A 25490-nucleotide genomic window follows, 5' to 3' on the forward strand; every position below is an offset into this window, starting at 1 on the left:
TGGCGCAGCTAGGCTAGCTGCACCCAGGGACGGTTTTGGGCACGGGGCGGCACTTTTTCATGTCACGTGGGGGGGCGGCACGACCACTTAAAATATATATATATATATATATATATATATATATATATATATATATATATATATATATATATATATATATATATATCATCTGGGCCGCGAAGCGGTTTTCCATTATCTATCATATCACTGTGTGGGGAATTGGTAAATTGGTGCCCCCTGCAGCTGCAGGCGACCCTGCTTGCTAAGAAGGTACTTAGTGCAATAGTGTAATAATTAGATTTTCTTTATCGTGTTTTTACATGTGTTTATTTATTCTATATTGTATTTGTATATTATTCTTAATATTTTATATTATTGTATCTCTGCTCTTGTTCATTTTTTTCTATATCTGATTGTATATATATTTGGCACTTTTATGCAGAATTGTGTGCATTGATTCTCTTAAGTGTGTTATGCAAATGTTCTATTGAAAGGCTTTGTGCAATTGTGAAATATAAGTTTTTAATAAAAAAAAGAGATTTAAAAAAAAAAATCCCGGCGGGGGGGGGGGCGCTCGGAGGGGGTCTCGCTAGGGGCGTAATTACATGTAGAACCGCCACTGGCTGCACCGTGGATGCCACTGCCTCCACGGCGCAGCTAGGTATCTAGTGGTATCAGTAGTGTGTGTGTGTGTGTGTGTGTGTGTGTGTGTGTGGAGGGGGGGGGGGGTGTAGGGATGTTGACGGTGCATAACAAAACAATAAATTAAGGAGGAATACAGGAATACATTCGTCTGTGCGTCTGAGCCTCTTAGTCTTGACACATGTCAAGAGGCTACGTGATAAGTTACCTCGAAAATGAAACTTAAATGTACGTTTCAAGTGCCGGTGTTCTGGATTAAATTAATGGCAGAATATCCTGAAAACCTGCAAGCAACATCCAAACCATGAATGTGAATACAGATCGCGATAAGTAGTGTTGCATGCTGCTGGGTGTGGAAACCATGGGTGTGAGTAGGGACGCGAGGACTAGGACTACTATAAATGTCAGTCAGGGATCATCAACATTATGTATTAGAGTAAATTTAACATTTTCTCTGAGCCATAGAATATAGTCATGGCCGGCAATCTCAGAGGCAGAGCCGCTTGATGACGGAGGTGGGCCGGCCCAACGCCATCGGCCTACCGGGGAAATGTCCCCCATGGCCAGTCCGCCCCTACTTTGGGGTAAATAGGATATCTATGCAGCGAATAGATTTACTGATCCTTAGCGCCATCTATCGTCGGGGAGTTTGAAATTGAACGAATGCGCGCGCCCAAAATCAGAATTTTTTTTGCCGTGAAAAATTGGTTGTGTGGCGTGAGTGCGTGTGAAAACATGGAAAAGCGTGTGTCACACGGCGAAACCGTGAGAGTTGGTAGCTCTGATTTGGTGCATGTAAACATACTCGGTGTATAAATCTGTATCCTGATCTTGTTCTTCCGTTTTACTGGAGCTTAATGGGTTGTGATTTTTCGTATTAGTTGTGATAGCATAATAATAAGGATTACCACATGCACTGACTTAATTTCCTAAGTAATGGATCCAAACGGAGAGATGTCTGGAGACTTTAAGATCACAGATAGTATGGTTGTGCTCTTTCCAGCAGCCCGGGTCAGGGTACAGAGACGTGTTGGATGATACATTTCTGTGAAGCACCTCATGAATCCTTTATCAGTGTGTTTGAACATTGATCATATTGAGTATGAGCCTGAAGACTGGACTCTGCTCTTAAAGTGAGACGAAAATCTCTAATTATCACATCAGTGTCATCCGAAACGATACGTAAGAAAAAAACAAGTAAAAAAAAAAAAAAAAGCCTAACAGCCTTTTTAATTAAGTACATGTACTCAAAAAAGGCTCCTCTTTTTTTTTTGCAGCTCTGATATTAACATTTGGAACAAATTGCCAGATTTGCAAAGGTTCTGTTGTACAGTAACTGCTGTTGTATCTGGAAGCTGTAAGTAACTGCTGTTGTTGGATCTGAAATGTGATTCATGCGAGTCTGCCGGTGGAGTGATAAACACCTACTCCAAATGACTCATCAAAAAGCAGCAGAGGTTTTATGGAAATATTCAGAAAGATCCAGTCAGATGCCCGAAGACCAAGGGCTGCTTGTTGTGCATCGCCTTCTAGAAACGTTGGCAGCAGAATGTGTGCTACACTGATGAAGATGCTGTGACATTAATATTGTGTGACTGGATGTGTGAGCTGGATCACATCATTACGCTGAAGGTTAACCAGGAATGTGAAGTCATTATCGCTGAGAGCAACGGTGGGTTTCTCATATGAAAATATAACTGTCATTTGTAACTGAAAGTAGTCCCCATTTATGGATGAATAATGAGGCAGTGGGCTTTTGGACATGCAAAGGGTCCCCCACACCTCCTACATAGGAGGAGAGAGACATCTACACAGCTGTCTCATTCTGAAGTCCTTCTCTTAGTGGTTTGTGTCTGTTTGTAGTCAATGCGTCTCCTTGTGGGAATTCTGCATCACTTTGTGGTTATTTTGTGTCCCTTTCATGGTGGTGCTATGTGTCTTTTGACCGCTTTGTGTCTCTTTATGGTCATTCTATGTCTCTTTGTGGTCGTTTTGCTTTTCTTTATGGTCATTCTACGTGTTTTTGTGGTCGTTTTGCTTTTCTTTATGGTCAGTCTACGTCTCTTTGTGGTCGCTTTGCTTTTCTCTGTAGTCATTTTACATCACTTTGTGCTTGTTCTGTTTTTCTTTCTGGTTGTTTTGCATCATGTTGTGGTAATTTTATGTCCCTCTGTGGTGGTTCTATGTCTCTTTTTTTGACCATTTTGTGTATATGTGTGGCTGTTTTGTGTCTCTGTGGTTGGTATGCGTCTCTTTTGACCAGGGTGTGTCTCTTTGTGGTTGTTCTATGTCTCTTTATAGTCATTCTGCATGTTTTTCTGCACCGTGTGACAATTTTTTCTTGTGGTGGTTTTGTTTCTCTTGGTGGTTGTTCTGGGACAATGTGTAGTTATTTTGTATATTTGTGGAAGTGTTATATTTCTTTGGGGTTGCCACTGTTCAGCAAAAGTTAGGCTTTAAAGTTAGCCATGAACACCAAAAGATGATGTCGCATCAACAAAAAAGGTTTCAAAAGTGGTGTTCACTGTGTTGTATTCCAGGGTGGAGATTCAGGGTGCTGCAAACTGATTTCATTATTGTATGGAAATAAACAAATTGAATTCTGGAGCAGAGAGACACATGCTACAATTGCTCAGGAACACAGCAGAATAGTTAGCAAAATGGTTCGCTAAAATACGAAGTCATGTAGTAAAATCATTGTTAAAGCCCTTTCACCATTATGCACAAGGAAGCATTTTAACCATTGATCATATTGTGTTATCAGATTATTGTCCAAGGCTCTATTTTCATGGGTGGTTTTGTTTTAGCTCAACTCAATATCATATTTATTCTGTTTCATGAGAATTGTTACTAAAATGCACTTTCTTATCTGTGTCTAGTCTGAATCATGAATATTAATGTTTAACAGGTACTTTACAGAATGTAGTATGTATCTAATTGATTTATCAATTAGATATGACAAGGAACATGTTAATTAGAATTGCTTCCACTAATTGCAGTGCCAACATTTGGAACTATTTGCTGCTCTTTGTTCACAGATTGATTTAGGATGTGTCACTATTGCTATCTATTTGGTGGAAATAAAAGCTGTTGACATATTCCAGGTTGGGCGCAGTGGTAGCTTTTGTCTAAACAGGTGCAATGATTTATTCTGCCTTCCCTTCTCTCTGCGGTGCTTCTGCATGGAGACTCTCCCACTGTGACTGTTTAATTAGTCACCAATGTCTGTGTCACTGTTTCAGCGCCGAGCCGCTCGACTCCCTCGGTGACAAACTGTTGCCAAAGAAACACATCCGCAGCGGGCTCAGATCCACTGATGCCGAGGGGCGGCTTGAAGAGTTCAGGGGGTGATTGAATTGTTTACAGTTCTGCGCTCTTTTTCAGTTTTCTGTTGGGAAATATAGCATCATTTATGTCTGGTCGGCTTTTCCTTTGGCATAAATCTGAAATGACTAATGGTACACAGTGGCTCCTTACCTCCAAACGACACTGTGAATATCAAACGGATTGATCAAAGACTTTATTAGCTACACCTCTCCAAAATAACACCCTTACTAAGATTTCTTTGTACTGTGTGTATATAAGGAATCTGACATTTCCAGGCTCGGTTCCTTCTTTTTTTCCTTCAGTGTTCTTAGTTTTTGCTGACATGTTTTTTCTTCAGTCCTCCAAAACCCGGGAGATGCTCGTAGCTCAGCTTATTCCCACTGGCAGATTGTATCTTCACAGGGTCTCAAGTTTACCGTTGATGCACAGCCAACATATAGAGATGATAAAACGCAAAGTAATTGCATTGATTACAGAGTTCAGAATAGAAAATTATGGTTATTTTATTTTTGGCCCCACTCTTACAGCATGATTGCTCATTTGGGGATTGTTCCCTTGAACGCGTAAGCTTTGAATGGGATCAAATGTTTTTAAATTTGAGACCGTTTAAGTCACTCATCATGAAATTTGCAGCACCAACTAAACCAGAATGCTCTGTCTCCATAGCTCAGAGCTGAACAGGAAGTTCTAGAGAACCGGCTCAAACACAACTTTATGCTGGAGATCTGCTGCCTCCACTGCCACCCAGAGGTCTTACTGCTGCTGCAACTCTGTCACACTCTGATTATACTTCTCTAACCTTGGCACTCCTCTTCAAACACGGCCGTGGTGTTTGTCTACTTTCTGCTCTGAAGAGGGCTTTTTTCTGCTCGGATCCGAATATCCCTCTAAATACAAGCCCCCTCCTCTTCCCTTTTCCCCTTTTTTTTTCCTCCTCCCCTTCATGTGGCCGTCATGTCGACCTTGATTGTGAGAAGCAATCACGCCTGATTATCGAGGCACCACCAAGTGCCTCCGTGTCTGACTTCTAAAGAAGGATAAACTTGAAGATTCAATAATTTCCAAAATTGGTGATCTTGTTAGCATCATTAATCTTCAATTGTCAACTCACTTTTCTCCCCACTTGCTTCCCTCCCTTTGTCTCTCTTTCTCCCTCAGGTCTACATCCCCTGCAGAACAGCTATTGTCCTGGCCAACGAGGAGATAGATTACTGTTATTAGAGGATGATTGTCTCCACAGAGACCAGGATCGAGAATGGATTCCAACCTCAAACTGAGTGTTAACAATCACCTTCATCTTAAAGTGTCAACCTTGCACAACACCCAAACCCACTTTTTGTGTTAGAGTCTTTTTCTAAATGGGGAGAGAAAGCGTTGTGAGCTTTTGTGCTTTCAAACTCCATCTGCAACCATAGATGCTGTGTAACCCCATTTACTACAGATTGGTCCATTTGGGAAGCGTCCAACCTAACCAGCAGCTAGATGCTAAAACTTAAAACCCTGCCGAGTCCTTCCACCACCAACCAGCAGTCATTTATAGGCTCTGTTGAATTTGGCATGCCATCTGAAACACATGACCGGCGACTGTGACAGAGGGAAGCAATTCATCAAGCATTTAAACATGATGAAAGCGCAGAGAAATTTAGAAGATTTCAGAATGCTATCTGTGTTGATAAACTGTTTAATTATTTTGTATTCAAACACAGATAAAATGATGGTGTCAAAGACACAGGGAGATTTACTGTATTACCATTTACATTGAAATTCAAAACGTCCAGGTATTTAATCACATGGTGATCCATCTTTCCTAATTTGCATTTTGGGACCTTATACGTATAAAAAAAATTGCAATTTGCACAAAGTAATAAGCTGCTTTGAATTATTATACTTTTAATGGGAATCTAAAACAGTTGAGTTGGAATGTTTGAATTAATGCAGCTATTGGGAGCATTTATGTGGTTATTTATGGCCCTGTTATTTAGCCAGTAATTTGCAGCTAAAGCAAAGTGATAACATCATCTAATTGGGATTGTTCACGGTGCGTTGCATAATGCACAAGTAACGTTTTTAGCTGAATTACACTGTTTTTTCTTCCACTTAACACAAAGTAAAGCATGGTGTTCTCCCACAGTAGGTCCCATTAGAGTAGTTTATGTCCTGTATTTCACTAAATTCTTCGTCGTCTTAAGTTGGTACATTTCGTGTGACTCACACACCCGACTACTTTTAAGATGCCATGATTCATGTGCACCATGTTCATTAGATGCTGCAGCACTCCTTTGGGATCGTTGCAGAAAACCTAGACGGAGCTTAAATTCATGCAGAACGACATGTGCCTCTCCCAATTAGCGCAGACGTTTGTGGCTTTTGTCTCAACACACTCGATGATTGAACATCTCAAAGAACAGCTGCAACGCTCATCCTGTGTTCCCCATCGCTGTTATGTGTGGAGATTATCGATGAACTAAAACTGATGATGGGTGACTGTTTTTGTGACCGCTGAATTCAACCCAACATGTCATTAAAATGGTCTTTCATACCAGAGGATTCCTCTTTTGAAATTATGTTTTGCAAAAAACTGTGATAATTGATCTGTCTCCAGCCTTTATGTTCTCGCTTTTTCTTCTTCTAAAAGTCCCCTGTTGCCATATGAATGGATGTCTATTGGACAACTTTCAGCATTCGCTGCACGTTTTATCAAAGCAATATTGTTATAAGTGAAACAAGAGCTGATTTTGAGCGTCCCAGATAAAAGCTAACGCTTTGATTCACTGTCATGGATACTGGGATGCTGTGATCCACACCTACTGCATTAGCACACATTCTCAGCCATTTAAGCTGTGTATTGTAGCATATGGCAGGTTTTGATCTGCCTCCCCTGCAGCTGAAGGAAACAAATTCATATTCACGACCATCCGCCTGTGTTTAGCCAAAAGTATCATGAACATGTCATTTCTTTTTGTGTTGCACTCAAAAATGCCTTTTTCTACCCCTCGAAAAGCACGGAGTGGATCGCTGCATAAATTTCTAGCGACGATGCTGCGATTGATGTGGAGTGTTTAATCATCCCTCATCTGACCCAATGTCATTGTCATTTTATCACCGCCAACAGGAATTGTCTGCATTTGTTCTCAAAAGTAAAATTGATGTCTGATAAACAGTAACTATTGCCGCATATTTCTTTCATTATTACTAATGATAATAAATCAGTGCCTGTCGGGCCACAAGAAAAATCGTGGATGAACTAGATGTGCAATCTGACTACTGATTCTGGCCCATCACACACTGCTGTGCGTATGTGAGTAGGAGAGCACTGGACCAGACTGTAATAAGGAAAGCCCTGTAGTGTTTGGGATGACAAAGGTAGGACTCTACCTTGCACTCAGCACTCCAGAACATAAAGTTTCAGTTTCCATTTGGTGACCAGGGAAGCTATGAAATGTTGTTAGAGGACTGTACAGAGTAGCCGCCTCAGTGGTTTCCACTACCTGATGTAAGGGGGATGAAAGACGACTCATCAGACCATAATACTTCCATCTCCATTTCCGAGGCATCCTCACTTTGTGCTGCTTTGTTCACTGGCAATGAAAAGCAGTTTGGGAAGAATGCTTTTGTCATTTTTGAGGCTGTATTTCTTTTGCAGTGTTTAGATTTTGTTCTCTCTTTTTTGACATTTTGTTCTGGTTGCCACTTTAGAACAGGTTTACTAGGTCCTGGACGAATCACTTGATTTAGGAACATGTTTTAAAGGGGCATGACATGTCTCATGCAACTTTTCCGTCTCTTCACTGTCAAGTATCTAATAAAATACATAAATTCCAACGCCTCAAGAAAACCCTCTGGTCTTTTCCAAAAATGTCTCTCAGTAACTTTATAAGTATTCATGTGCTACCACAGGGGATGTATTGTACAATATAATGCAGTTCAATCCATCCAATTACCATGCACATTTGTTCACAGTAGACAAAATAACAGAAACACCCGAGCATATCGCAACACCACCGCAAAATGTGTCCTCAACTTGCCTGAGTTAGATCAACACCTTTCTGAAACCGGTGCACTGAAACTGAACTGAAAGCTCCACAGTCTCAGATGTTGCACTGATATATACAGGGGTTGAGTGCAAATCCCTGTAGATATCCATGCCCTGAGATACCCAGAACATGTCTGATGTACTGTTGCCTATATCTGAAAAGATTTGATAAGTAACCCTGAAAGCACAGAGCGCATCCTGTGTTGTAACAGTTTGTCTGTTTGTATTTCGTATGGGCTCACAAGCATACAGATGCCTGGGGGGGAAGATCCTGGAGAATGCAGAATTGTCAAAGTCAGAATTGGGGCTCTGACATGCACAAAGAAGATGCTTTCAGAGGTCGACCCAGGTGACTGCACAAGTCGGGTGGGGATTTCACCATGCAGGCTGCTGCAGCTTTAATACAAAATGCCTGTGATTGTATTAGATTATGTCACTTGAGCTTTTCAGGTAAATGCAAGCTTAGGTTGAGACGAAGACTAAATCAATTAAAAATGTGAAGTCAAAGGTTCTCTATGCGACATTCAGAGTCTTAATATAGCAGCAAGCAACTATTTGCTATGTAAAGATATAGTGGGGTAATATCCGAGCTTCTCTATGATATGTTGACGTAGCCAGGCCGGCCGCGTCTGCCTTTTTAAGTGTATGTTAAGGCATGTACTATAGTTCAAAGTATAGTGTAAAGCAATAAGATTCAAATGGTGGCTGATGTTTTCCCTTGCCGCGTGATATCACGGTGCTCAAACAGCAGAGAAAACCAGTACCTTTTTTAAAAAACCTTTTCAACAGCATGTACCCCAAGAGAATTTCTGCAAGTTAGGTTTGAGCATAAATGTTGGAGTTAAACTTACTTAAACCCTTGCGGTCTCCATTCAACAATACATTATTCATGTTGAGAGCTATTAGAGATGTACGTTTTTTGTTCATATTCATTTTAGCACATTTAAGGCACTGGGGAATGCTGTAACGGGGGTTACAGGCTTATTCTCCCGATCACAAACATGCCAGAGGGATGACACACATGCTCAGTTAGACCCTCCCCTCCATCAAGAAGCCAGACATTAAAACATATGACTAAATAAATAATACTATTATATAAATAAATAAATAAAAAATACAATATCATTGTAAAACCTATTGTTCACATTATTATGTTCATTGAGAAATACGCAAAAACATATTTCTAACATGTTGCAACCATCCCTGATTGTGTTGCAACATTCAGCATCTGACTTCTTTCATTCATATTCATATGACAGTCATATGTCGTCATCGTCATATGTATGTTTGGAGAACCATCCCCAACCTTCCTCAGATTAAACATAAGAGTGCTTGATATTATCTCTCAATATGTGGAACGGTCAGGAAAAGAAGATCTTCATTGTTGTGTATGAAGAGAGGCAGCCTGTGGTGCAGGGACTATTCCCTCCTGCAGGGTTGAATGCCCGGGGGACACAGTGTGACATACCTGATGCTTCTGTGAAAAACTTGTATTTTTCTAGGATGGTAAAATACTATCCTCCATAATTTTAGCCTCATGTATACTCAAAAGCTTCCTTTCTTTGGTTGGTTCGTGAAACCTTAAGATGGGACAAATCATAAGGAGCCCTGAGAACCAGAACGTTGAATAGTTTCAGTTCCATGTCAGGAACACGAAAAGGGTGGAACAAAAGTGCTTATGAGAAAATTACCATTTTTCAAACCTACATCACAAGAAGAGGAAGTTTTGGAAGTTTTGACACGTGCTGTGCCTCTCATGATTTACCATTACGATGGATTCAGAGAGCTCCGCATTCTTTTTTTCTAAATAAACAAAAGCCGGACGTCATTCAGCATAAATCTGAACATATTCATATAAGAAAAAGAAAAGTTGAAATTCAATCTATACTGGGGAAAAGAAACCTACAATGCCAAAAATTGTTTGCTGGTGGCTGGGTTGTTTTTATCCAGATGGTAAGAACAGTTATTGAGAGTTATTACAATTTTTTTCTGGAAAAAGAATGCTTATCTTATAATGTCAATGTTCCAGCCCACATCAGAGCCACACACTTTTGGGAGTATTTGTAGTGTCTGTTTATCCTTTTGACAGATGCTTCCAATTGTAATGATATAAGCCAAGCTAAAAGTGTGACCAAGAAATCTCTATATTGAAAACACAAAGAAAACATTCTCTATCTCTCTTCTCATTGGATTATTAGTATCAAACACTTTAAAAGGAGAAATCCTTGTTCCTCCTGGGTCCATCTGATTCAATGCTTTTATTGCAAAGATATGACTGTAAAGGTCACTGGTGCCTTACTGGAGCACACTGGCATCAACGAGTTGGTACTCTGCAGAGAGAAGAGAGTGCTGCCATTCTTTTTCTCATTGCAGTCAGTTTTTCATCTTTATGCAACGCTGCAGCGACTGGTTCCAATGGCGATCTTTGGGACGCAAAAGTGCCATTTGTTTTCTTTTGTACAAGGTAATTAAACACATTCTCCCGGTATCTCGAATCTATTCAGTTCTCATTAAACCGCTTGAATGGAAACCATCAGTACTCGAGCTCCTGAGAACCAGAGCAGGAACTGCATTAATACAGAACCTTGAAATAAGTTCATGGGGGTGGGGAAATTATCCACCAGACATACTGTATCTGGAAGGAGCAAAATGCAGCGGTATCTGGTGAGGGGGAGCGTTCACTGAAGTACTTCCTCCTTTACTCCCAGAGGAACTGCATTACCTCAGAATCACCTTAGAGCGCTGACTCCCATTTATCAAAGTGATCCACAATTGGTCCACGGGGTGAGCGCCAGTCAACCATAAATCTAGAAATGTCAGATAAGGCAGCACTTCTCCCACCAATTACGTCTTAGTGAGCTTTGATGCATGTAGTAGTTATCGTCAAAGCAAAAAAGGGAATCATAAAGCCGCCAATATCCACCTGATCTCAACAACCTCTGCAGCTACACCTGCAGCAGGGGCCTAAAACATACTGATGTTGACGGGAGGAATCCCAGGCTGGATGGAGCTTATTCATGACTGGTGTGGCCTCCTTTGCAGTTGGAAAGGATGCCCTCGCATTGATAATCCCAAATCCTGGTGTAGATTTTGGGGCTATGTATTGAGAGTAGGGCTGAAATAAGAGGATCACGACATGGTACCCGCTCCACAGCCACAGCAGGGAACTCAGAGAGTGGCGCGGAACGGCTCTGTTTCCCCCACTGAGACTTTTTTGCAACTTTTTGCACAAGCAATTTCCATAAATATCCTGTGTTGACGCCACTGCTTTGTATGCAACCATGCAGGGAGGAGGACCAGCAGGGACACATGAAAACTCATGTAAACTGATATGAGGCTCAATTAAATATGAAGATTCAAGATATTTGTATTGTCATATGCACAGATAACAGACAGTTACTCCGTACAATGACAAACATATTTTGCTCGGTCCTCCTTCCACACAGAATTACAATAAAATTCAGGTAAAAATTTGAATTAAAATTAAGAATAATAAAAAAAAATGCTGTAAATGAAAATAGTATAAGAAAATATACAAAATAAGGCACACAAATATGACAACAGTATTGCACAATCAGTGTCAAGACATAAAAGGTGTGTTTCCGTTTCTGATCGCCTCAAAGAGAGCCACAGCAAATCCTGCGGGGGATTCGCTTGTGAAGACCGCCCTCTGCTGGCTACTTGTGGTACTTGCAACGCGGGAACAATTGGCCTCTGATATTCGTTAGATTATCAGGTGGAGCCACAAATCTGCCGGGCGGACCTCCCAGCCGTCGGCGTGCCAGGCCTCCGTGCACACGCGTGCGCGTGAGTCCACACACCAACAAACCAGCAGTAGTGGGACGTGTCCGACCGATGACTGTTTCAAGCCACTATTGTTGAGTTGAGTTGAGTCGCGCCAACTGAAGGAGGCAAAAGCTGTTTGGCGGCTTCTCAAAGAAGGTAAGAGGTTTTAAGTTGAGTACTTTGACTCGTTTTTTTTTTAATGAACAATGTTCCCATTTATTCCGCTGCAGTTGTTTGTAAACAGTAAAATAAAAAGAGGGTACTTCAGCCATGCGTTTCCTGCAGTAGTTCATACGGAAGCAGTAGACATGGTCTGAGGGAGAGGAGGAGATCCATCCGGCTGATGCAATACAAAGAGCAGCTGCTGGACTCTACTGGTCTTCATTCTGGACCCGGGTACTTTACAGTAGCTGGAGCAAGGAGCTTCACGTGCGACGCATAGTTTATAGAAGTGAATCTGTTTTGTGTGGCTGGCTGCAGTTTAAAGTAATGCATAGGTGGCCACGAGGAGGAACATTGCCTTTTATAGCGAGTGTCGTTTCCAGCAGTAGTGCGCGTGCACTCATATGAACCCGCACTGTAAATACATGGACATTACTGTACTATTACCATCCGTGTTATTAAATAGGCCAATAACAATTTAAACAGAAACATGTTTAAAAAAGCTTTTTATGTGTTTTTATGCGTTATATTACCTACATGTGCGAGGGAATCTTTTTGATTACATTTTCATTCAGGCCCACTGTAGCTACATGTTGGACTTGTTTGTTTCGAAACATTTCTCTGTAAGGTAAATAATTAGTTTAAAGAGTTAAAAACAAACTAAATCAAATGTTAAATTAAAAAAAAACATGTCTCTCAGTCAACATTTTCCTCCTGTGCAACAATATAAAGAGCAATGTTCACCTATGGGTCGTTTCAGAAGGAGGACAACGTTATGTTCCATGAGTGTGAGTCATTTGTGCTTAAGGCAGGTCATTGTTTGGGTCTAGTTTGGGTCCACAGTTTTTTTTTCTCACAGTACTCGCTCCAATACAAGTGCAACTGTTCCTCTTATCCAAACTGACTGGAGAATGGTCCCTTTTGTGTGATTGGCATGGAAAAGGCTGAGACCAAATATACTTCTTACAAGGATGAATGCCTTTCAAAGTTCATCCAAAGCTCATTTGAGGCTTCAGAAGTCCGAGTTAGTCATATCAAACTGGTATCTTTAAAAGTTACAGTGTTTTATGATATTCCCTTTTTGTGTTACTGTAAAAGACTGAAATAGATTAAGAAACACTATGTATTTGAAGAAAATAGTGCCATCAAAAGCTGAACAGAATAAAACATACAAATCCTGTATTTTAGTTTGATTTAAAAGATCACAAAGGTCAATATCAGTCAGTCGGAGAAGTCTAAACAACTTATTGATTTGACTTTACTAAATACAAAACATATGGTTTGATGTGGGGTTAAGGCAGCATGTTTGGCTGAGACTCTCTAGGTATGGAGAGACTTTCATGGATGTAAAACCTTTAGCAGCTCCCATCCAACCAACTCATTTGCTTTACTTGTCCTGTCATGGTTTGGCTTTAAAACTCTATGTTGTTGTTTATTTGTGTGTGGAGATTTTCAAGAATGAGAACCGTGACAAACTTGCATAATATATTGGCTATAGAGACTTTAACCCTAGAAACAATGGCATGGCTTCAAAAACCAGGAGTACATTGGTTTATAAATATATTGTTTACATCAATTAAACGGTTAAAGTTTAGTTTCAATGAGGCTGTTTAGTGTCCTGTACCATTTCCTTTTTTGAATCGCTCACTGTAATGACCATGATACAACACTTTGTGTGGATGGATCAGACATCTGTAATGAGGAATGTTTTGCTATAAATTAATACACTATAAATAAACATCGATTAGGTATTGTTCTTGACGTGTCAGCCAATTTAACATATTGCTTTGAAAATATTAGAGTAGTCGAATTAAACCTTTTGGAGCATTTTAAATACACAGTGATCACCTGCCAAATAAATGTGAATTTTCCAGTTTTGGGAGTTATTAGGAGGCACAGTGCCAGCTAGTGGTCAGAAACATATCTAAGACTGTTATTATAAATCTTGGACACCTGAACTATTAACTGAAATATAGTCTTTAAAAGTCACACATGTTTTATATATGTATTGTATTGTGTAGATTCTGTATTTGGTGTCTCTGACACTTCAGTCATAAAACATGAGGAGGGCAGGGAAAGAATATGAACACTGAAGTGAGAAACCTGCAAGGTCATGTCCGCTAAGCTCTAACAGGAGGGGGGGGGGGGGGTATTGCTGCACCTGGTTTCAAACTAGGGTGTCAACATCTCTTAATCTACATCACGGATGATCCTATTATTGGCTGTACTGTGTACGTGTGGTTTACATTCAGTCATTAAACCAGTAAGAAATTAAGATCTTCAGGCCTCAGTGATTATGTATCACGAAGGGGATCATTTTAAGCCTGTTTTGTTGTGTGTTTTTTGGGACATTTATTTTCTTTTGTTTTCTTCCACAAGGGCAAGAAGAAACTGTGTGTGTGTGCGTGTGCGTGTGTGTGCTTAAGACCCCCTTGAGACCACCTTGAAGGTATGAACATATAAGCAAAACTCAGAAACGAGTAAAAGCTGTACTTCCTGTCTGTGCTCCTCATAGCTGGCTCTTCTTATAACATTCTGCTCTTCGTAGCTGTAGTGCTCCAAGGTCAGTGTGGCCCGAGGTATGTCACTAAGGCCTAATTCCCTGGAAAGGAAAGTTTGTTTGGCTTGTGTAAGCGGTCTGTTTTATGATCGCTCTCACATGGCACTTTGTTTGCTCCATTCCCGGTTATACAACAAGGGCAGGTGTTTTTTTTTTGTCCACGTGCCAAGTGGGACATCAGTGGTCTCTGAATTGGCTCTGTGCTGCCGCAGTCTTTCAAATTCATGCGGGGAAAATTGTAATTAATGAAATTCTGCAGGTTTTTTCAATTTCATGTGAGGAAAAATGGCAGGTTGCATACTTTTACCCTTAGATAATGTGTATTCCCCAGATGCAGGTGGTTCTGCAGGTGTGGGTCTCACAAGTGTACAAGTCCAGTATTAATGCCTGACTGAAAGCAAATCAACTATATTCTAAGGATGTAATGTCATCTAAAGCATGAATATACATGCAGAAAATCAATGGAAAGTTTATAATGCTCTATTTCTAATATACCAATACTAGATCTATGTCGCTATCTGAGCCAATTGGCTTGGATTTATGAAATTGTTATTGCGACTCAACTCTGGGCTTATAAACTATATCACAGCTAACATAAAAGATATTTAAAGGAGCTCAAGTATTTAGCCTCATGCCAAATAGTGATGGGCATGTGACTGACTGCTGGCCAGTGTGTCACGAGCAGGTGTTGAGTTCGACGATTGGCTGAGAAGAGGGCAGGGTTCTGCCCTTCCCACCTTCCTTTTTTTAGCCCGGCCACGGCATGTCACATCTTGTGCACGCTACACTACGCCTCCGCTTTGAATTCTGAACCTCTGGCTGTTCCCGCCTCCTTTTGTTCCACGCTGCGATGTAACAAATGTTCTCGCTTGCACAGCACACAAGGGCGTATTATTTCACGTCCGACACGAGAAGTACACAGTTTACAGATGCACTTTTTGGGTTTCCTTTCCAGCTTCAGCCTTGTGTACACTCACCAGGGGTGTTTTGGTCTCTGCATGTTGGTCTAATCAGACGGTTAGCCCGATGGAATGTCTGGCTCAACCTGTTCAGGTCATCATAACCTCGACGGACCACACAAAAGGGGATAGGCGTCACAGCTGATCTGTGTCTTTAGCTCGGGGGCCGTGTGAAGAGTCCCTGTTCTATTTGTGGGCTGGACACCTGAATGGTTTGTGTGATAAGAGGCGTCTGTGTCACGTGTCAAAGCAGCTCTTGTAAACGTCTCTCTCGGCTCGATTCAACCTCAGATGACTGGAAATGAAATCTACAGCTCCACTCACTGGAGTAAGTGGTTGAGTGGATTTTTAAGCTGAAAGAAGAAAAACAGTGTATAGCAGTGAAGACAGGAGATCCTGTTCTGTGTTGTGAGTATTTGTGTGCATTGTTAGTCAGATCTATATCTGTCTCTGATGTTCTCTTTTAGCAGAGGCTTTGAAATTGGATCTCAGATTGTCAGGATTATGCCCTGCACAATGTTTACAAAATATCACAATGTAATAGTTCGCCAGATATTGTTGTTATGAACCGTCTCGCAACATCATGGTTGAGTTGACCTTATTCTGTTTTATCATCATATAATGAACGGTGAGATTTAAGATGTTACTGCTGACTGGAGCATTAATATTGCATTTTATTTTAACTGAAAAACATATTGTTCACTTGCCTCGATTTGACATGTTGTTATTTGATGGGGAAAAAGAAGTTAGCAATCGTTTTATTCCTCTATGTAGGTTCACCCACAGTGGGACTTGGCTGAGATGGAGTGTTACTGCTGCCTGCACTCTCACCTGGAACAATGTGTTGATAACAGATAACCGTACTAGAATATTACAGAATAGTAGACAAAATATCTTCTGTAAACATATTGATGGATCATACTTTTCCTCTAGAAGGTATGTTATAGTGCATCTAGGGTATGTCCAATCAGAAGCTCTGTTAGACCATTACAGTGTCCAATATTAGTAAGCAAATTAATTCTTCACTCGAGTAATTTTTGAAGCAATATGAAGGAGAACAAAATGAGAGTGAATAGCACTTGGGGTTTTAGTATGTTTTTAGTAGTTTGACAGTTTATTTAACTCGAGCTTTGTGGAAATGTGCAGCTTGTAGTACTTTAATAGTATTCTCAGTACACACTTTTAGTGCAGTACTAACTTATCCAAGCCCTTTAATATATTACCACTCAACATATCTGACCTTGTTTGTGCATTGTGTTATTAGCAATAGTGAATGTGTAGGTTTTTTAAAGCAGGTTTTTCAACCCACTTGTTGTATAATCTGTGACTCATGCTGACATGAATGAAGTCACATTTTTGCAACAATATCTGCAAGCTGTTTATTACATTGGGTTAATGCCAATCACGATGCAAAAATACTGTTCACCAATAGTAACGCTCTGTTTATTTTGTGACTCTGTCCAAACCCTCACTGCATATGTCGTCCGTCACTGGACAGAAAGGGCCAGTAGATTGAGCAGAGAAATTTGAGTGTGTCTTTTACTGTAAATGGCAATGCGCAAAAAAGTTTTGTTCTGAAAAGAACAAAACAGAATGTCCGATTTTATGTCAGCACTTTGTCATCGTTAGATTAATCAACTAAGCTATTATTTCTTAAAACATCGAAGTTAGAAAGTTGATCTGGGGCTGGAACAGCACATATACCTGTGTGTATATGTATGTATATATATGTTTTCTTTGTCTGATAAAATGCAGAGTGATCTCAGTGCTCAAGTCATTCCTGTCTTGTTTTTGTCGACAGATAAATTATCTTGTGTCGAGCTTTTGGTGCCAGCCAGGATGATTCTGGCAACATTAAAGGGCATTGGGAAGCAGCTCCTGCGGGTGAAGGTTGTCGACTGTAACGCGGACGACTCCCGGTTGTCTCGATGCCTCAACACGTTCGACCTGGTGGCCCTGGGCGTTGGCAGCACGCTGGGTGCTGGAGTCTACATCCTCGCCGGCGCCGTAGCCCGGGACAGCTCTGGACCCGCCATTGTCCTCTCCTTCCTCATAGCCGCCTTCGCCTCAGTCCTGGCCGGTCTGTGCTACGCCGAGTTCGGAGCCCGCGTCCCCAAAACTGGCTCGGCTTACCTCTACAGCTATGTGACAGTTGGGGAGCTGTGGGCCTTTATCACAGGCTGGAACCTCATCCTCTCTTACGTCATTGGTGAGACACGTTGGATAAGGAAGGAAGGCATTTAGCTGCTGCACCAGATATTGTTCAGTGTACATGAACACTTTCCTCTACACAGGAACTTCAAGTGTGGCCAGAGCATGGAGCGCAACCTTCGATGAGCTGATTGGCGGGCACATTGAGGGATTCTGCCGACGTTACCTGACCATGAATGCCCCAGGCATCCTGGCAGAGTATCCAGACATATTTGCCGTCTTCATAATAATCGCTCTGACGGGTGAGGAGCAGCTCGGATGCATCTCGGTGAAAAATGTTTCATCTCATTTTCCCTTTCGACATATTAGGCTTTCGTCTTCCACATTGTCTTTTTTTTTAACTGCTTGCAGGACTGCTTATATTTGGAGTGAAGGAGTCGGCCTTGGTAAATAAAGTGTTCACCTGCATCAATGTGCTGGTGCTGGTGTTTATGATCATCTCTGGCTTGGTCAAAGGAGACCTGAAAAACTGGAACGTGAACCCTGAGGAAATCCTCAACGCCACCAGTAACTCTAGCCTCAAGTGGGTGACATGAAGAGCTTTTTTCCTAAAATGTTATGTGCCTAATAATATACCTGTATGTTGTGCTTTAAATAAGAAAATGCCTTTTCTTTGTTTTACTTCCAGTATCTCTGATACTCCACCATCTGCAGAAAGTCTTGGTGAAGGCGGCTTTATGCCGTTTGGCATGAGTGGAGTCCTCTCTGGCGCCGCCACCTGCTTTTATGCATTTATAGGCTTTGACTGCATTGCCACGACAGGTGAGAGGGAACACATTGCATTGATAAGCAACACTGGTGACCCCGATCCACTCACATCTCCAGCTATGTTCCCTCCCCAGGAGAAGAAGTGAAGAATCCTCAGAGGGCCATTCCCATCGGGATTGTGGCCTCGCTCCTTATTTGCTTAGTGGCGTACTTCGGTGTGTCAGCGGCCCTCACTTTGATGATGCCTTACTACCTGCTGGATCAGAACAGCCCTCTGCCAGTGGCCTTCAAGTATGTGGGCTGGGAGGAAGCCACTTACGCAGTGGCCATCGGATCTTTATGTGCCTTGTCGACCAGGTAAGAGGCTTTCCTACTGCCTCTCTGCATGAAAAGTTGTAGGTTTTTTTTAGGATTCTATAATTCATGTCCAGTACATTCTAGTTTCTTTAATTTAGTACGTGAGGGGATGTAGTTGTAGTATTTTATTTATTTGGAGCTGAACCATTGAGTGAATTTTGTAATTTATTTTTATTTATTTATTTTTATTTAATGGACATTAGTTTGCTCATCTTTGATGAATCTTGGGTTGTTTTCATGGTTTGAGCTTCTTAGTTCCCTTTTTGAGATATCTTAATGCTATAGCAAACAACATTTTAGATGTTGGAGTCCTTCAAACCTTGCGGCAACAGTCCTCTGTTTTAATTTTCTAACCGTGTGCATTCACTTGCACGGCATGCTTTTTTCTCTTTCCCATACTAGTTTACTAGGCTCCATGTTCCCTATGCCCAGAGTGATCTGGGCCATGGCAGAAGATGGCCTGCTCTTCAAATGTTTGGCCAAAATCAGCCCACGAACCAAAACCCCTCTAACAGCTACAGTAACATCAGGTGTTGTGGCAGGTGAGGTCATGACCTAAACCTACTGACTGGCTGTGGTCCCCATTATCCTATAACCCAAGACGCGCCTTGGCACACAAGGCCTCAACACAAGCACTTGGCCAAAAACCAAGATGACGATACAGCGCAAATGTCCTGTAAATTTTATATTCCTTCAATTATTGCCATGTGCAAAGCTGGCACAGGAACACGCTTCGTACAGCATCCTGTTCTGTTCATCAGGATGTCTGGCTGAGAATAGCTGCAGTTGAGGCCTTGTGTGAAACCTGACTTCCCAAACGTATTCGTTAAGTAAAAGAAATCTCTGCCTCCTCCTCCTCCTTCTTCCTTGGCTTAGTCTCCTCGGCTCCATGTTTCCACTGCCACGCATTATCTTTGCAATGGCTCGCGATGGTCTGCTCTTCTCGTTTTTGGCGCGTGTCAGCGAGAGGAAGACGCCCAACTTCTCCACCTTGGTGGCAGGGCTTATGGCTGGTAGGTAGCTGACATGAGGCCCGAGGCAACAGTGCCCTCTTGGGGAAGGAGGATGTTGGCTTTCATCACATGAGGTTGTAATTAAATCAAACTCTATAGCAATAGTTTGAAAATGTGTATGAATTATGTAAAAATACAATATCTGCATTATACTGTGGTCAATGTGCATTTTATATTTGTTTTACTTTTAGGATTAGTTTTAAGACATCTCTCATCTTGACATTGTGTGTTTTTCTCCTGTGTCCTGCAGCTGTGATGGCTTTCCTGTTTGACTTAAAGGACCTGGTCGACCTCATGTCCATTGGCACTTTGCTGGCCTATACTTTGGTGGCTGCCTGTGTGATGGTCCTCAGGTACACCTCATCTCTGAGTTGACATATCCAGTCTAAGCTTGTCAGAGCGCTAGAGAATTACCAGGCTGAATCTCTCCATATTTTAACATCCTCTCACTTGTAAAGGAATCCCCAGTCAGGGGCTCGGTTATGCCAGATGTGTGTAGAAGTGTTCGAATGGGCAAGATACGAGATTGGGAGCATTTCTGTTGGCTCTCAACGGCTCTCAACGTGTCGACAGCTGAGCTGGTGGCTGACGGCTAACAATGCAAACTATGGCAACAGTGCTGAAGGAGCTAACAGGGTTTAAAGGGGGGGGGGGGGTTATCAGCTGTAACCGTTAGCTAGCTACTGAGGCACACATGCGCTAACATGCACTAAAAGCATGCACGTACAGCCGGTAGGTCAACAAAGCAAGGTCAAGCTTGGTTAACAACACACACTGACTGGAGAGCGACTTCATTCTCTGCTTAGGTAGACATTACTCTACTGTATATTCACATGACACATGGCGGTTTAATGCCACAGTAATGCTCTGAACCCCGTACAATGCACCTTTAAAGATGCTCACAGCTTCATTTTTAATTTGATATAAATGCAAAATAATACTTTTAATGATTTCAAAGATTATAATTTGCAGTCACCGACCTTGCTAAACCTACTGACCGCCGGTTTTATCGTATTTAATTTATTTCATGTATTTATTGCATATTTGATGCATTTAATACATGAATAATCCTTTGTAGCATATTCACTAGAGAGAAATATCTGCTAAACCCCTCATAATGAAGGGGATGCAGTATGGTTTTAAACTTCGTTAGGATTTTCTAGAATGTCCTCATCTTTTAGTGAACAGCAGTTATGGGAGTACAGCAGTTTCTCAGCGTGGTTCTGACCATCTGTTTTTCCATCTGAAGGTACCAGCCTCAGCAGCCCAGTGTGGCCTATGAGATGGCCAACACTCAGGATGAACCTGAAATGGCTTTTAACGAGGGCAACAACGACGATTGCTTCACCTTCAGGAATTTACTTTGCCCTTCAAACACGGAGCCGTCCCCTCTGTCCGGGTTTGCCGTCAACATTTGCACCAGCATAATCGGTGAGACGCGCACAAAGCCCAGGGAAAAGCAGATGATGGCGGTGGAATAATTCACCTGGTTACTGATACAGCACATCATCTCACGGTTGTATGCTCTCCTCCAGGTGTTTTGGTGTGCGTCTTCAGCATCGTAGCTGTCCAAGGACGTCTGGCGGTCTGGTCAGTGTCTGTCCTCAGCATTCTCATGGTGGCCTGTCTGATTGTCACCTTCATCGTGTGGAGGCAGCCGCAAAGCAAGACCAAGCTGGCCTTCAAGGTAGACTGTGTTTCTTTCACCAGAGAGTTTTCTCACTATATTTCATACACCATACTTCTGTTTACTAGACGTTTTCATTAAAAAAGCCTAGTTTAACAACAAGCTGTTCCAGATAGTGACCAGGACAAACAGTGAAAAGGAGACGAGAGGACTTGCTCTTTAGACTTTACAGTTTCTTCCAACCTGCTAAAGGACTCTAAACCAAACCAATGCAAAAAGTGTGTACTTCACATTATTGCCGGTCATCTTTTTCTTAATATTTAAGGTTGTAATGTTAAATGCACACACTTTCTTCCCACAGGTTCCCCTGCTGCCCTTTGTCCCAGTCCTCAGTATGTTCATCAACGTCTATCTCATGATGCAGCTCGACAAAGGGACCTGGATGCGCTTTGCCATCTGGATGGTTTTAGGTATTTTGGAATTTGGGGCGTACAATGCCAAATATGATCTGTTGTTGTACTTGTTTTGAAAATGAATTAATATCTTTGCCACGATGTTTATACACCATTTGTAGGTTTCTTCATCTACTTTGGCTATGGTATTCGCAACAGTGCAGAGGCCTCGGTGACCGGTTCCAACATCTACACGCCCGCCTGCACAATAAAGGGCGAGCCCATGGCCACAGAGAAGGAAGCGTTTCTACACAACACCCAAACCGCCACAGGAGACGATGAGGAAGATTGCTGAGGAAGCGGGAGGTTTACTATTCCACTCTCTTTCTGTTAAATTACATTACATTTAGCTGACGCTTTTATCTAAAGCAACTTACATTTTTGCTCTACACACCGTAGACACAGCAACGGGGAGCAATTAGGGGTTGAGTGTCTTGCTCAAGGACACAACGACATGGACTAGCAGAGCCGGGGCTGGGGCACGAACCACCAACCCTCTGATTGAAAGACAGGCATGCTAACCACAGGCTGCAAATCTACGAAAGCAATACGGCGACTTCCATGCGCCCTTCCAATTATTCTTTACTTATTCCAGCCAAACATTTTGATGAAAGTGAAAATGCTAATTAGATGCGAAGACTAAGTAAAACATCTGAAAACTAATATTTTCATTTTTATTTTGCTGAAAAGTATTTATTTGTACGTTTTTCACTTTGATATGATTTTATTTCACTGAACACAACTAATTATGTGGCACTAAATCAAACAAAGACAAAGAACAAGTAGTTTTACATAGTTTTTTGAGACATCACATATATCAATCAAACGCATCAAAACTTTATTTTGGTTCCTTAATCCACAGTATATCAGAATCATGAGCCCCATTCTTTCATTTCTTCTGTCATAACATATTTTAACTTTTTTTTGCTCGCCTGGCTTGAAATCGCTCAACATTTGCATGTGTTGGCTGTTTACAGAAAAGACATTATGAATTACAAAAGAGTTCTGTTTTAAATTAATGAGGCTTATCTTTTTTGCCTTCTTTATTTTTTAAGGCAAATATGCATGCGTTTGGCAGAGTTCCTGGTACATATTTGTTCCTTGTTGTGGTGCATTAGGAGGCACAGTGCCGGCTACTGTATCAAAATCCCATGGGAGATTGTTTTTTAACTCCACATCCCTTTATTTCACACTAAAATGAATTGCTTTAAAGTTACCTTGAGGAAGTTTTAGCTGGAGGTGAAACAGTCTCAGTTTAAAACTGATGCCTCTTAATGACCTGCATAAGTAAAGAAGACCATCAGGTAGAAGATGGGCTGTTTCTATGTAGTTATTCTAAATGCTTGTAGTAGGTGCAACCGGGTCAGAAATCTGACGCCGGAAACATTACCGCTTTTGTCCACAGGGGCTGCCAAAATCAACACACAATGAAAATTTCTTGTCAGAGCTTAAATTGAGAATCCACAAGTAATTATTTTTAAACTCGGCTGAGAATTTCACTGTATCTTGATTGCCTTTTTATGTTGTAAGTTTACCTCAATGGTAAAAATTGTGTAATGCGTTTTGACTCCAGAGAAAATGTGCTGTCCAGAAGGCACAACTCTGAAGGCCTACCTGTGTTTTATATTAAATGCATAACTCAAAATAATTCATCATTATCTGGTACAGTACTTTGTGATCAGTATATCTCAGTGTGACAGTGTCTTCTACAGTTGAAAGATGTTTTCCTCACAGGACACATCAAATACAACAATGTTGTCTCCTTCAGGGAACTTCATTTTTTTAACCAGCCAAAGAAAAGGAAAGCTGCTAATGTGGAACGATGTATTATACGCGACAGAGGATATATTTGAAGTGCCTATTTCTCAAGTTAATGTTACACCTATGAGAGGTCTGATATTGCTCTATCAAGAGCTCGAATTCTGAAATATATATGTCTGTATATAATGTACACTTTGGAGTTTGAAAAGCATCTACGGTATTTATGATGTATAAGAGGAAATTCCACCTTAGTGGAGCATTTTCACTTTTTAGTTCACATACATCTGAACGGGCTAAAGTATCAGCTGGTGATTTTTAACACCGTTCCGTTTCCACAGAGATAGTCATACTGTATATTCAGAAACGAACTACACCAACAGTTATGTTTACCTCAACAGTAATATATCTGGTGTGCTTTTGTCATTCAGATGCTATTTAATGATTATGGATATGAAAGCTGATTGTCAGAGTGTGCAGATTCCCAGGGCAGCTAAAACCTGAACGCAACATTTTTGTGTGTTCACTAAAGGGCTTCCAAAGACTGGAAGTCTCTCCACCGAATCCTCTTTTAAATGAACGCTATGATGAAATGTTTGCTTAAAACTATTGATGTTGCCAGAAGCAGATTTATTTTGATTATACATCCGAACAATGTTGCAATTCATTGACAGAGTTGCTTTAGATTCCTTAACGATGGAAGTGAAATAGCGTCAAGATTAACATGCTACTTAGCTTTGTACATACAAACACAGTGTATTTAGTGTTGTCAAATATGATTGTGCTGCTGTAAGTTACAGTTTTCTGTCCGCAAAGCCTTTATCTAAACTGTTGTCTGATGTTTGCATCAGTGGGACATTATCACGTATACATTTTGGTGTACCAGTACCTGACATTTAATGTTGCAAGCATTATGTAAAGTAAATAACTGTTACAAACTGTGCCATTGTGGCTGTTCACAATAAATAGATGATATATATTAGTTTTGAAGCACAACGACATCAGGAATCATTCATTATGGGAGGCTCATCTAAAGAAACCACAAAAAGTGCATTTAATGTCCTTGACACTGTGTTTTAAACATGTAAAAAGTTGTATGCTGCACTATTTTTTTTGTGTGTTGATTTTTTTAGTGCCGCTAAGTTATAAAGGTTTACAGTGTATCAGAGTGGTGGAGGTTAGCTGTTCAGCATGTATTGATTGGTTGTGGTTTGTATATTTACTGCTGTAAATAAATTTTTGCCGAAAGTTTAACAGACTTTGTCTTTGTTATTCTTGCTAATTGTGTTATGGATATTTTTCAGTTTCTTTCCACTCTTTATGCGTTCTGAATTTTGTGTAAATAATGGCATTCTATTTTGTTTGAATTGACTAAAACTGTAAGATAACTTAGTTAGCCAACTATTTATTTTACTATGTATAAATAATATGTATTATAATATTATTATGGCTTTTAAGTTTTGCACTTGCAAAAATACAATCCACTTTGTATCAATGATATCTTTTCGAGGAGTAAAATTGGACATGCTTTCCCTTTTACGTCCCTGAACAAACACAAGCCATGCTTACTTTCACATGCACACACACCTTGGACACAATTACATTATTTTTCTTTTTTTTCTTTCTTTCTTTGTTGTCTTTCTTATGCATATTTCATATTTGTAATTGTGTCAAATTTTAAATATTATATAGGTGGAGGCTTCAGATGCGCCCAGTTGGCTTGTTGCCTCTTCTTGCACTGTGATATTCATTTCTCTCTGTTATGTTTGTTTATTTTGTATTATATAAAAACAAAAACAAAAAATTTGCTCGTGTTGTAGCTTTTTGTGTCTTCTCTCTGCTGCGTACGTACACGGACTGAGGCTGTTGAAAGTATGCAGCTTTAAACATGTGAT

The 25490-nt window shown here is 40.9% G+C and overlaps 2 protein-coding genes across 2 annotated transcripts in view; both read left to right on the top strand.

The window, feature by feature from the left end:
- The window catches only part of gbe1b (glucan (1,4-alpha-), branching enzyme 1b), an 85104-nt gene extending 79578 nt beyond the window's left edge, over nt 1–5526 (top strand). Inside the window, exon 16 of the mRNA XM_079225369.1 lies at nt 5128–5526. Coding sequence (XP_079081495.1) covers nt 5128–5190 — 63 coding nt within the window. The 3' untranslated portion in view covers nt 5191–5526. The remainder of the gene's footprint in view (nt 1–5127) is intronic.
- An 11782-nt stretch (nt 5527–17308) lies between these two features.
- Nucleotides 17309–24843, top strand: LOC306742858 (high affinity cationic amino acid transporter 1-like; the record flags this gene model as incomplete). Its single annotated transcript, XM_079225295.1, has 11 exons — nt 17309–17678; nt 17764–17922; nt 18032–18203; nt 18309–18442; nt 18523–18745; nt 19148–19287; nt 20009–20111; nt 21008–21189; nt 21294–21445; nt 21747–21855; nt 21960–24843. 11 exons carry the CDS (start codon nt 17309–17311, stop codon nt 22130–22132), a joined length of 1917 nt encoding a protein of 638 aa, XP_079081421.1. The 3' UTR covers nt 22133–24843.
- Between the last annotated feature and the right edge of the window lie 647 nt (nt 24844–25490).

Source organism: Taurulus bubalis (assembly GCF_910589615.1).
Source record: "Taurulus bubalis genome assembly, chromosome: 10".
Classification (NCBI taxonomy): Eukaryota; Metazoa; Chordata; class Actinopteri; order Perciformes; family Cottidae; genus Taurulus; species Taurulus bubalis.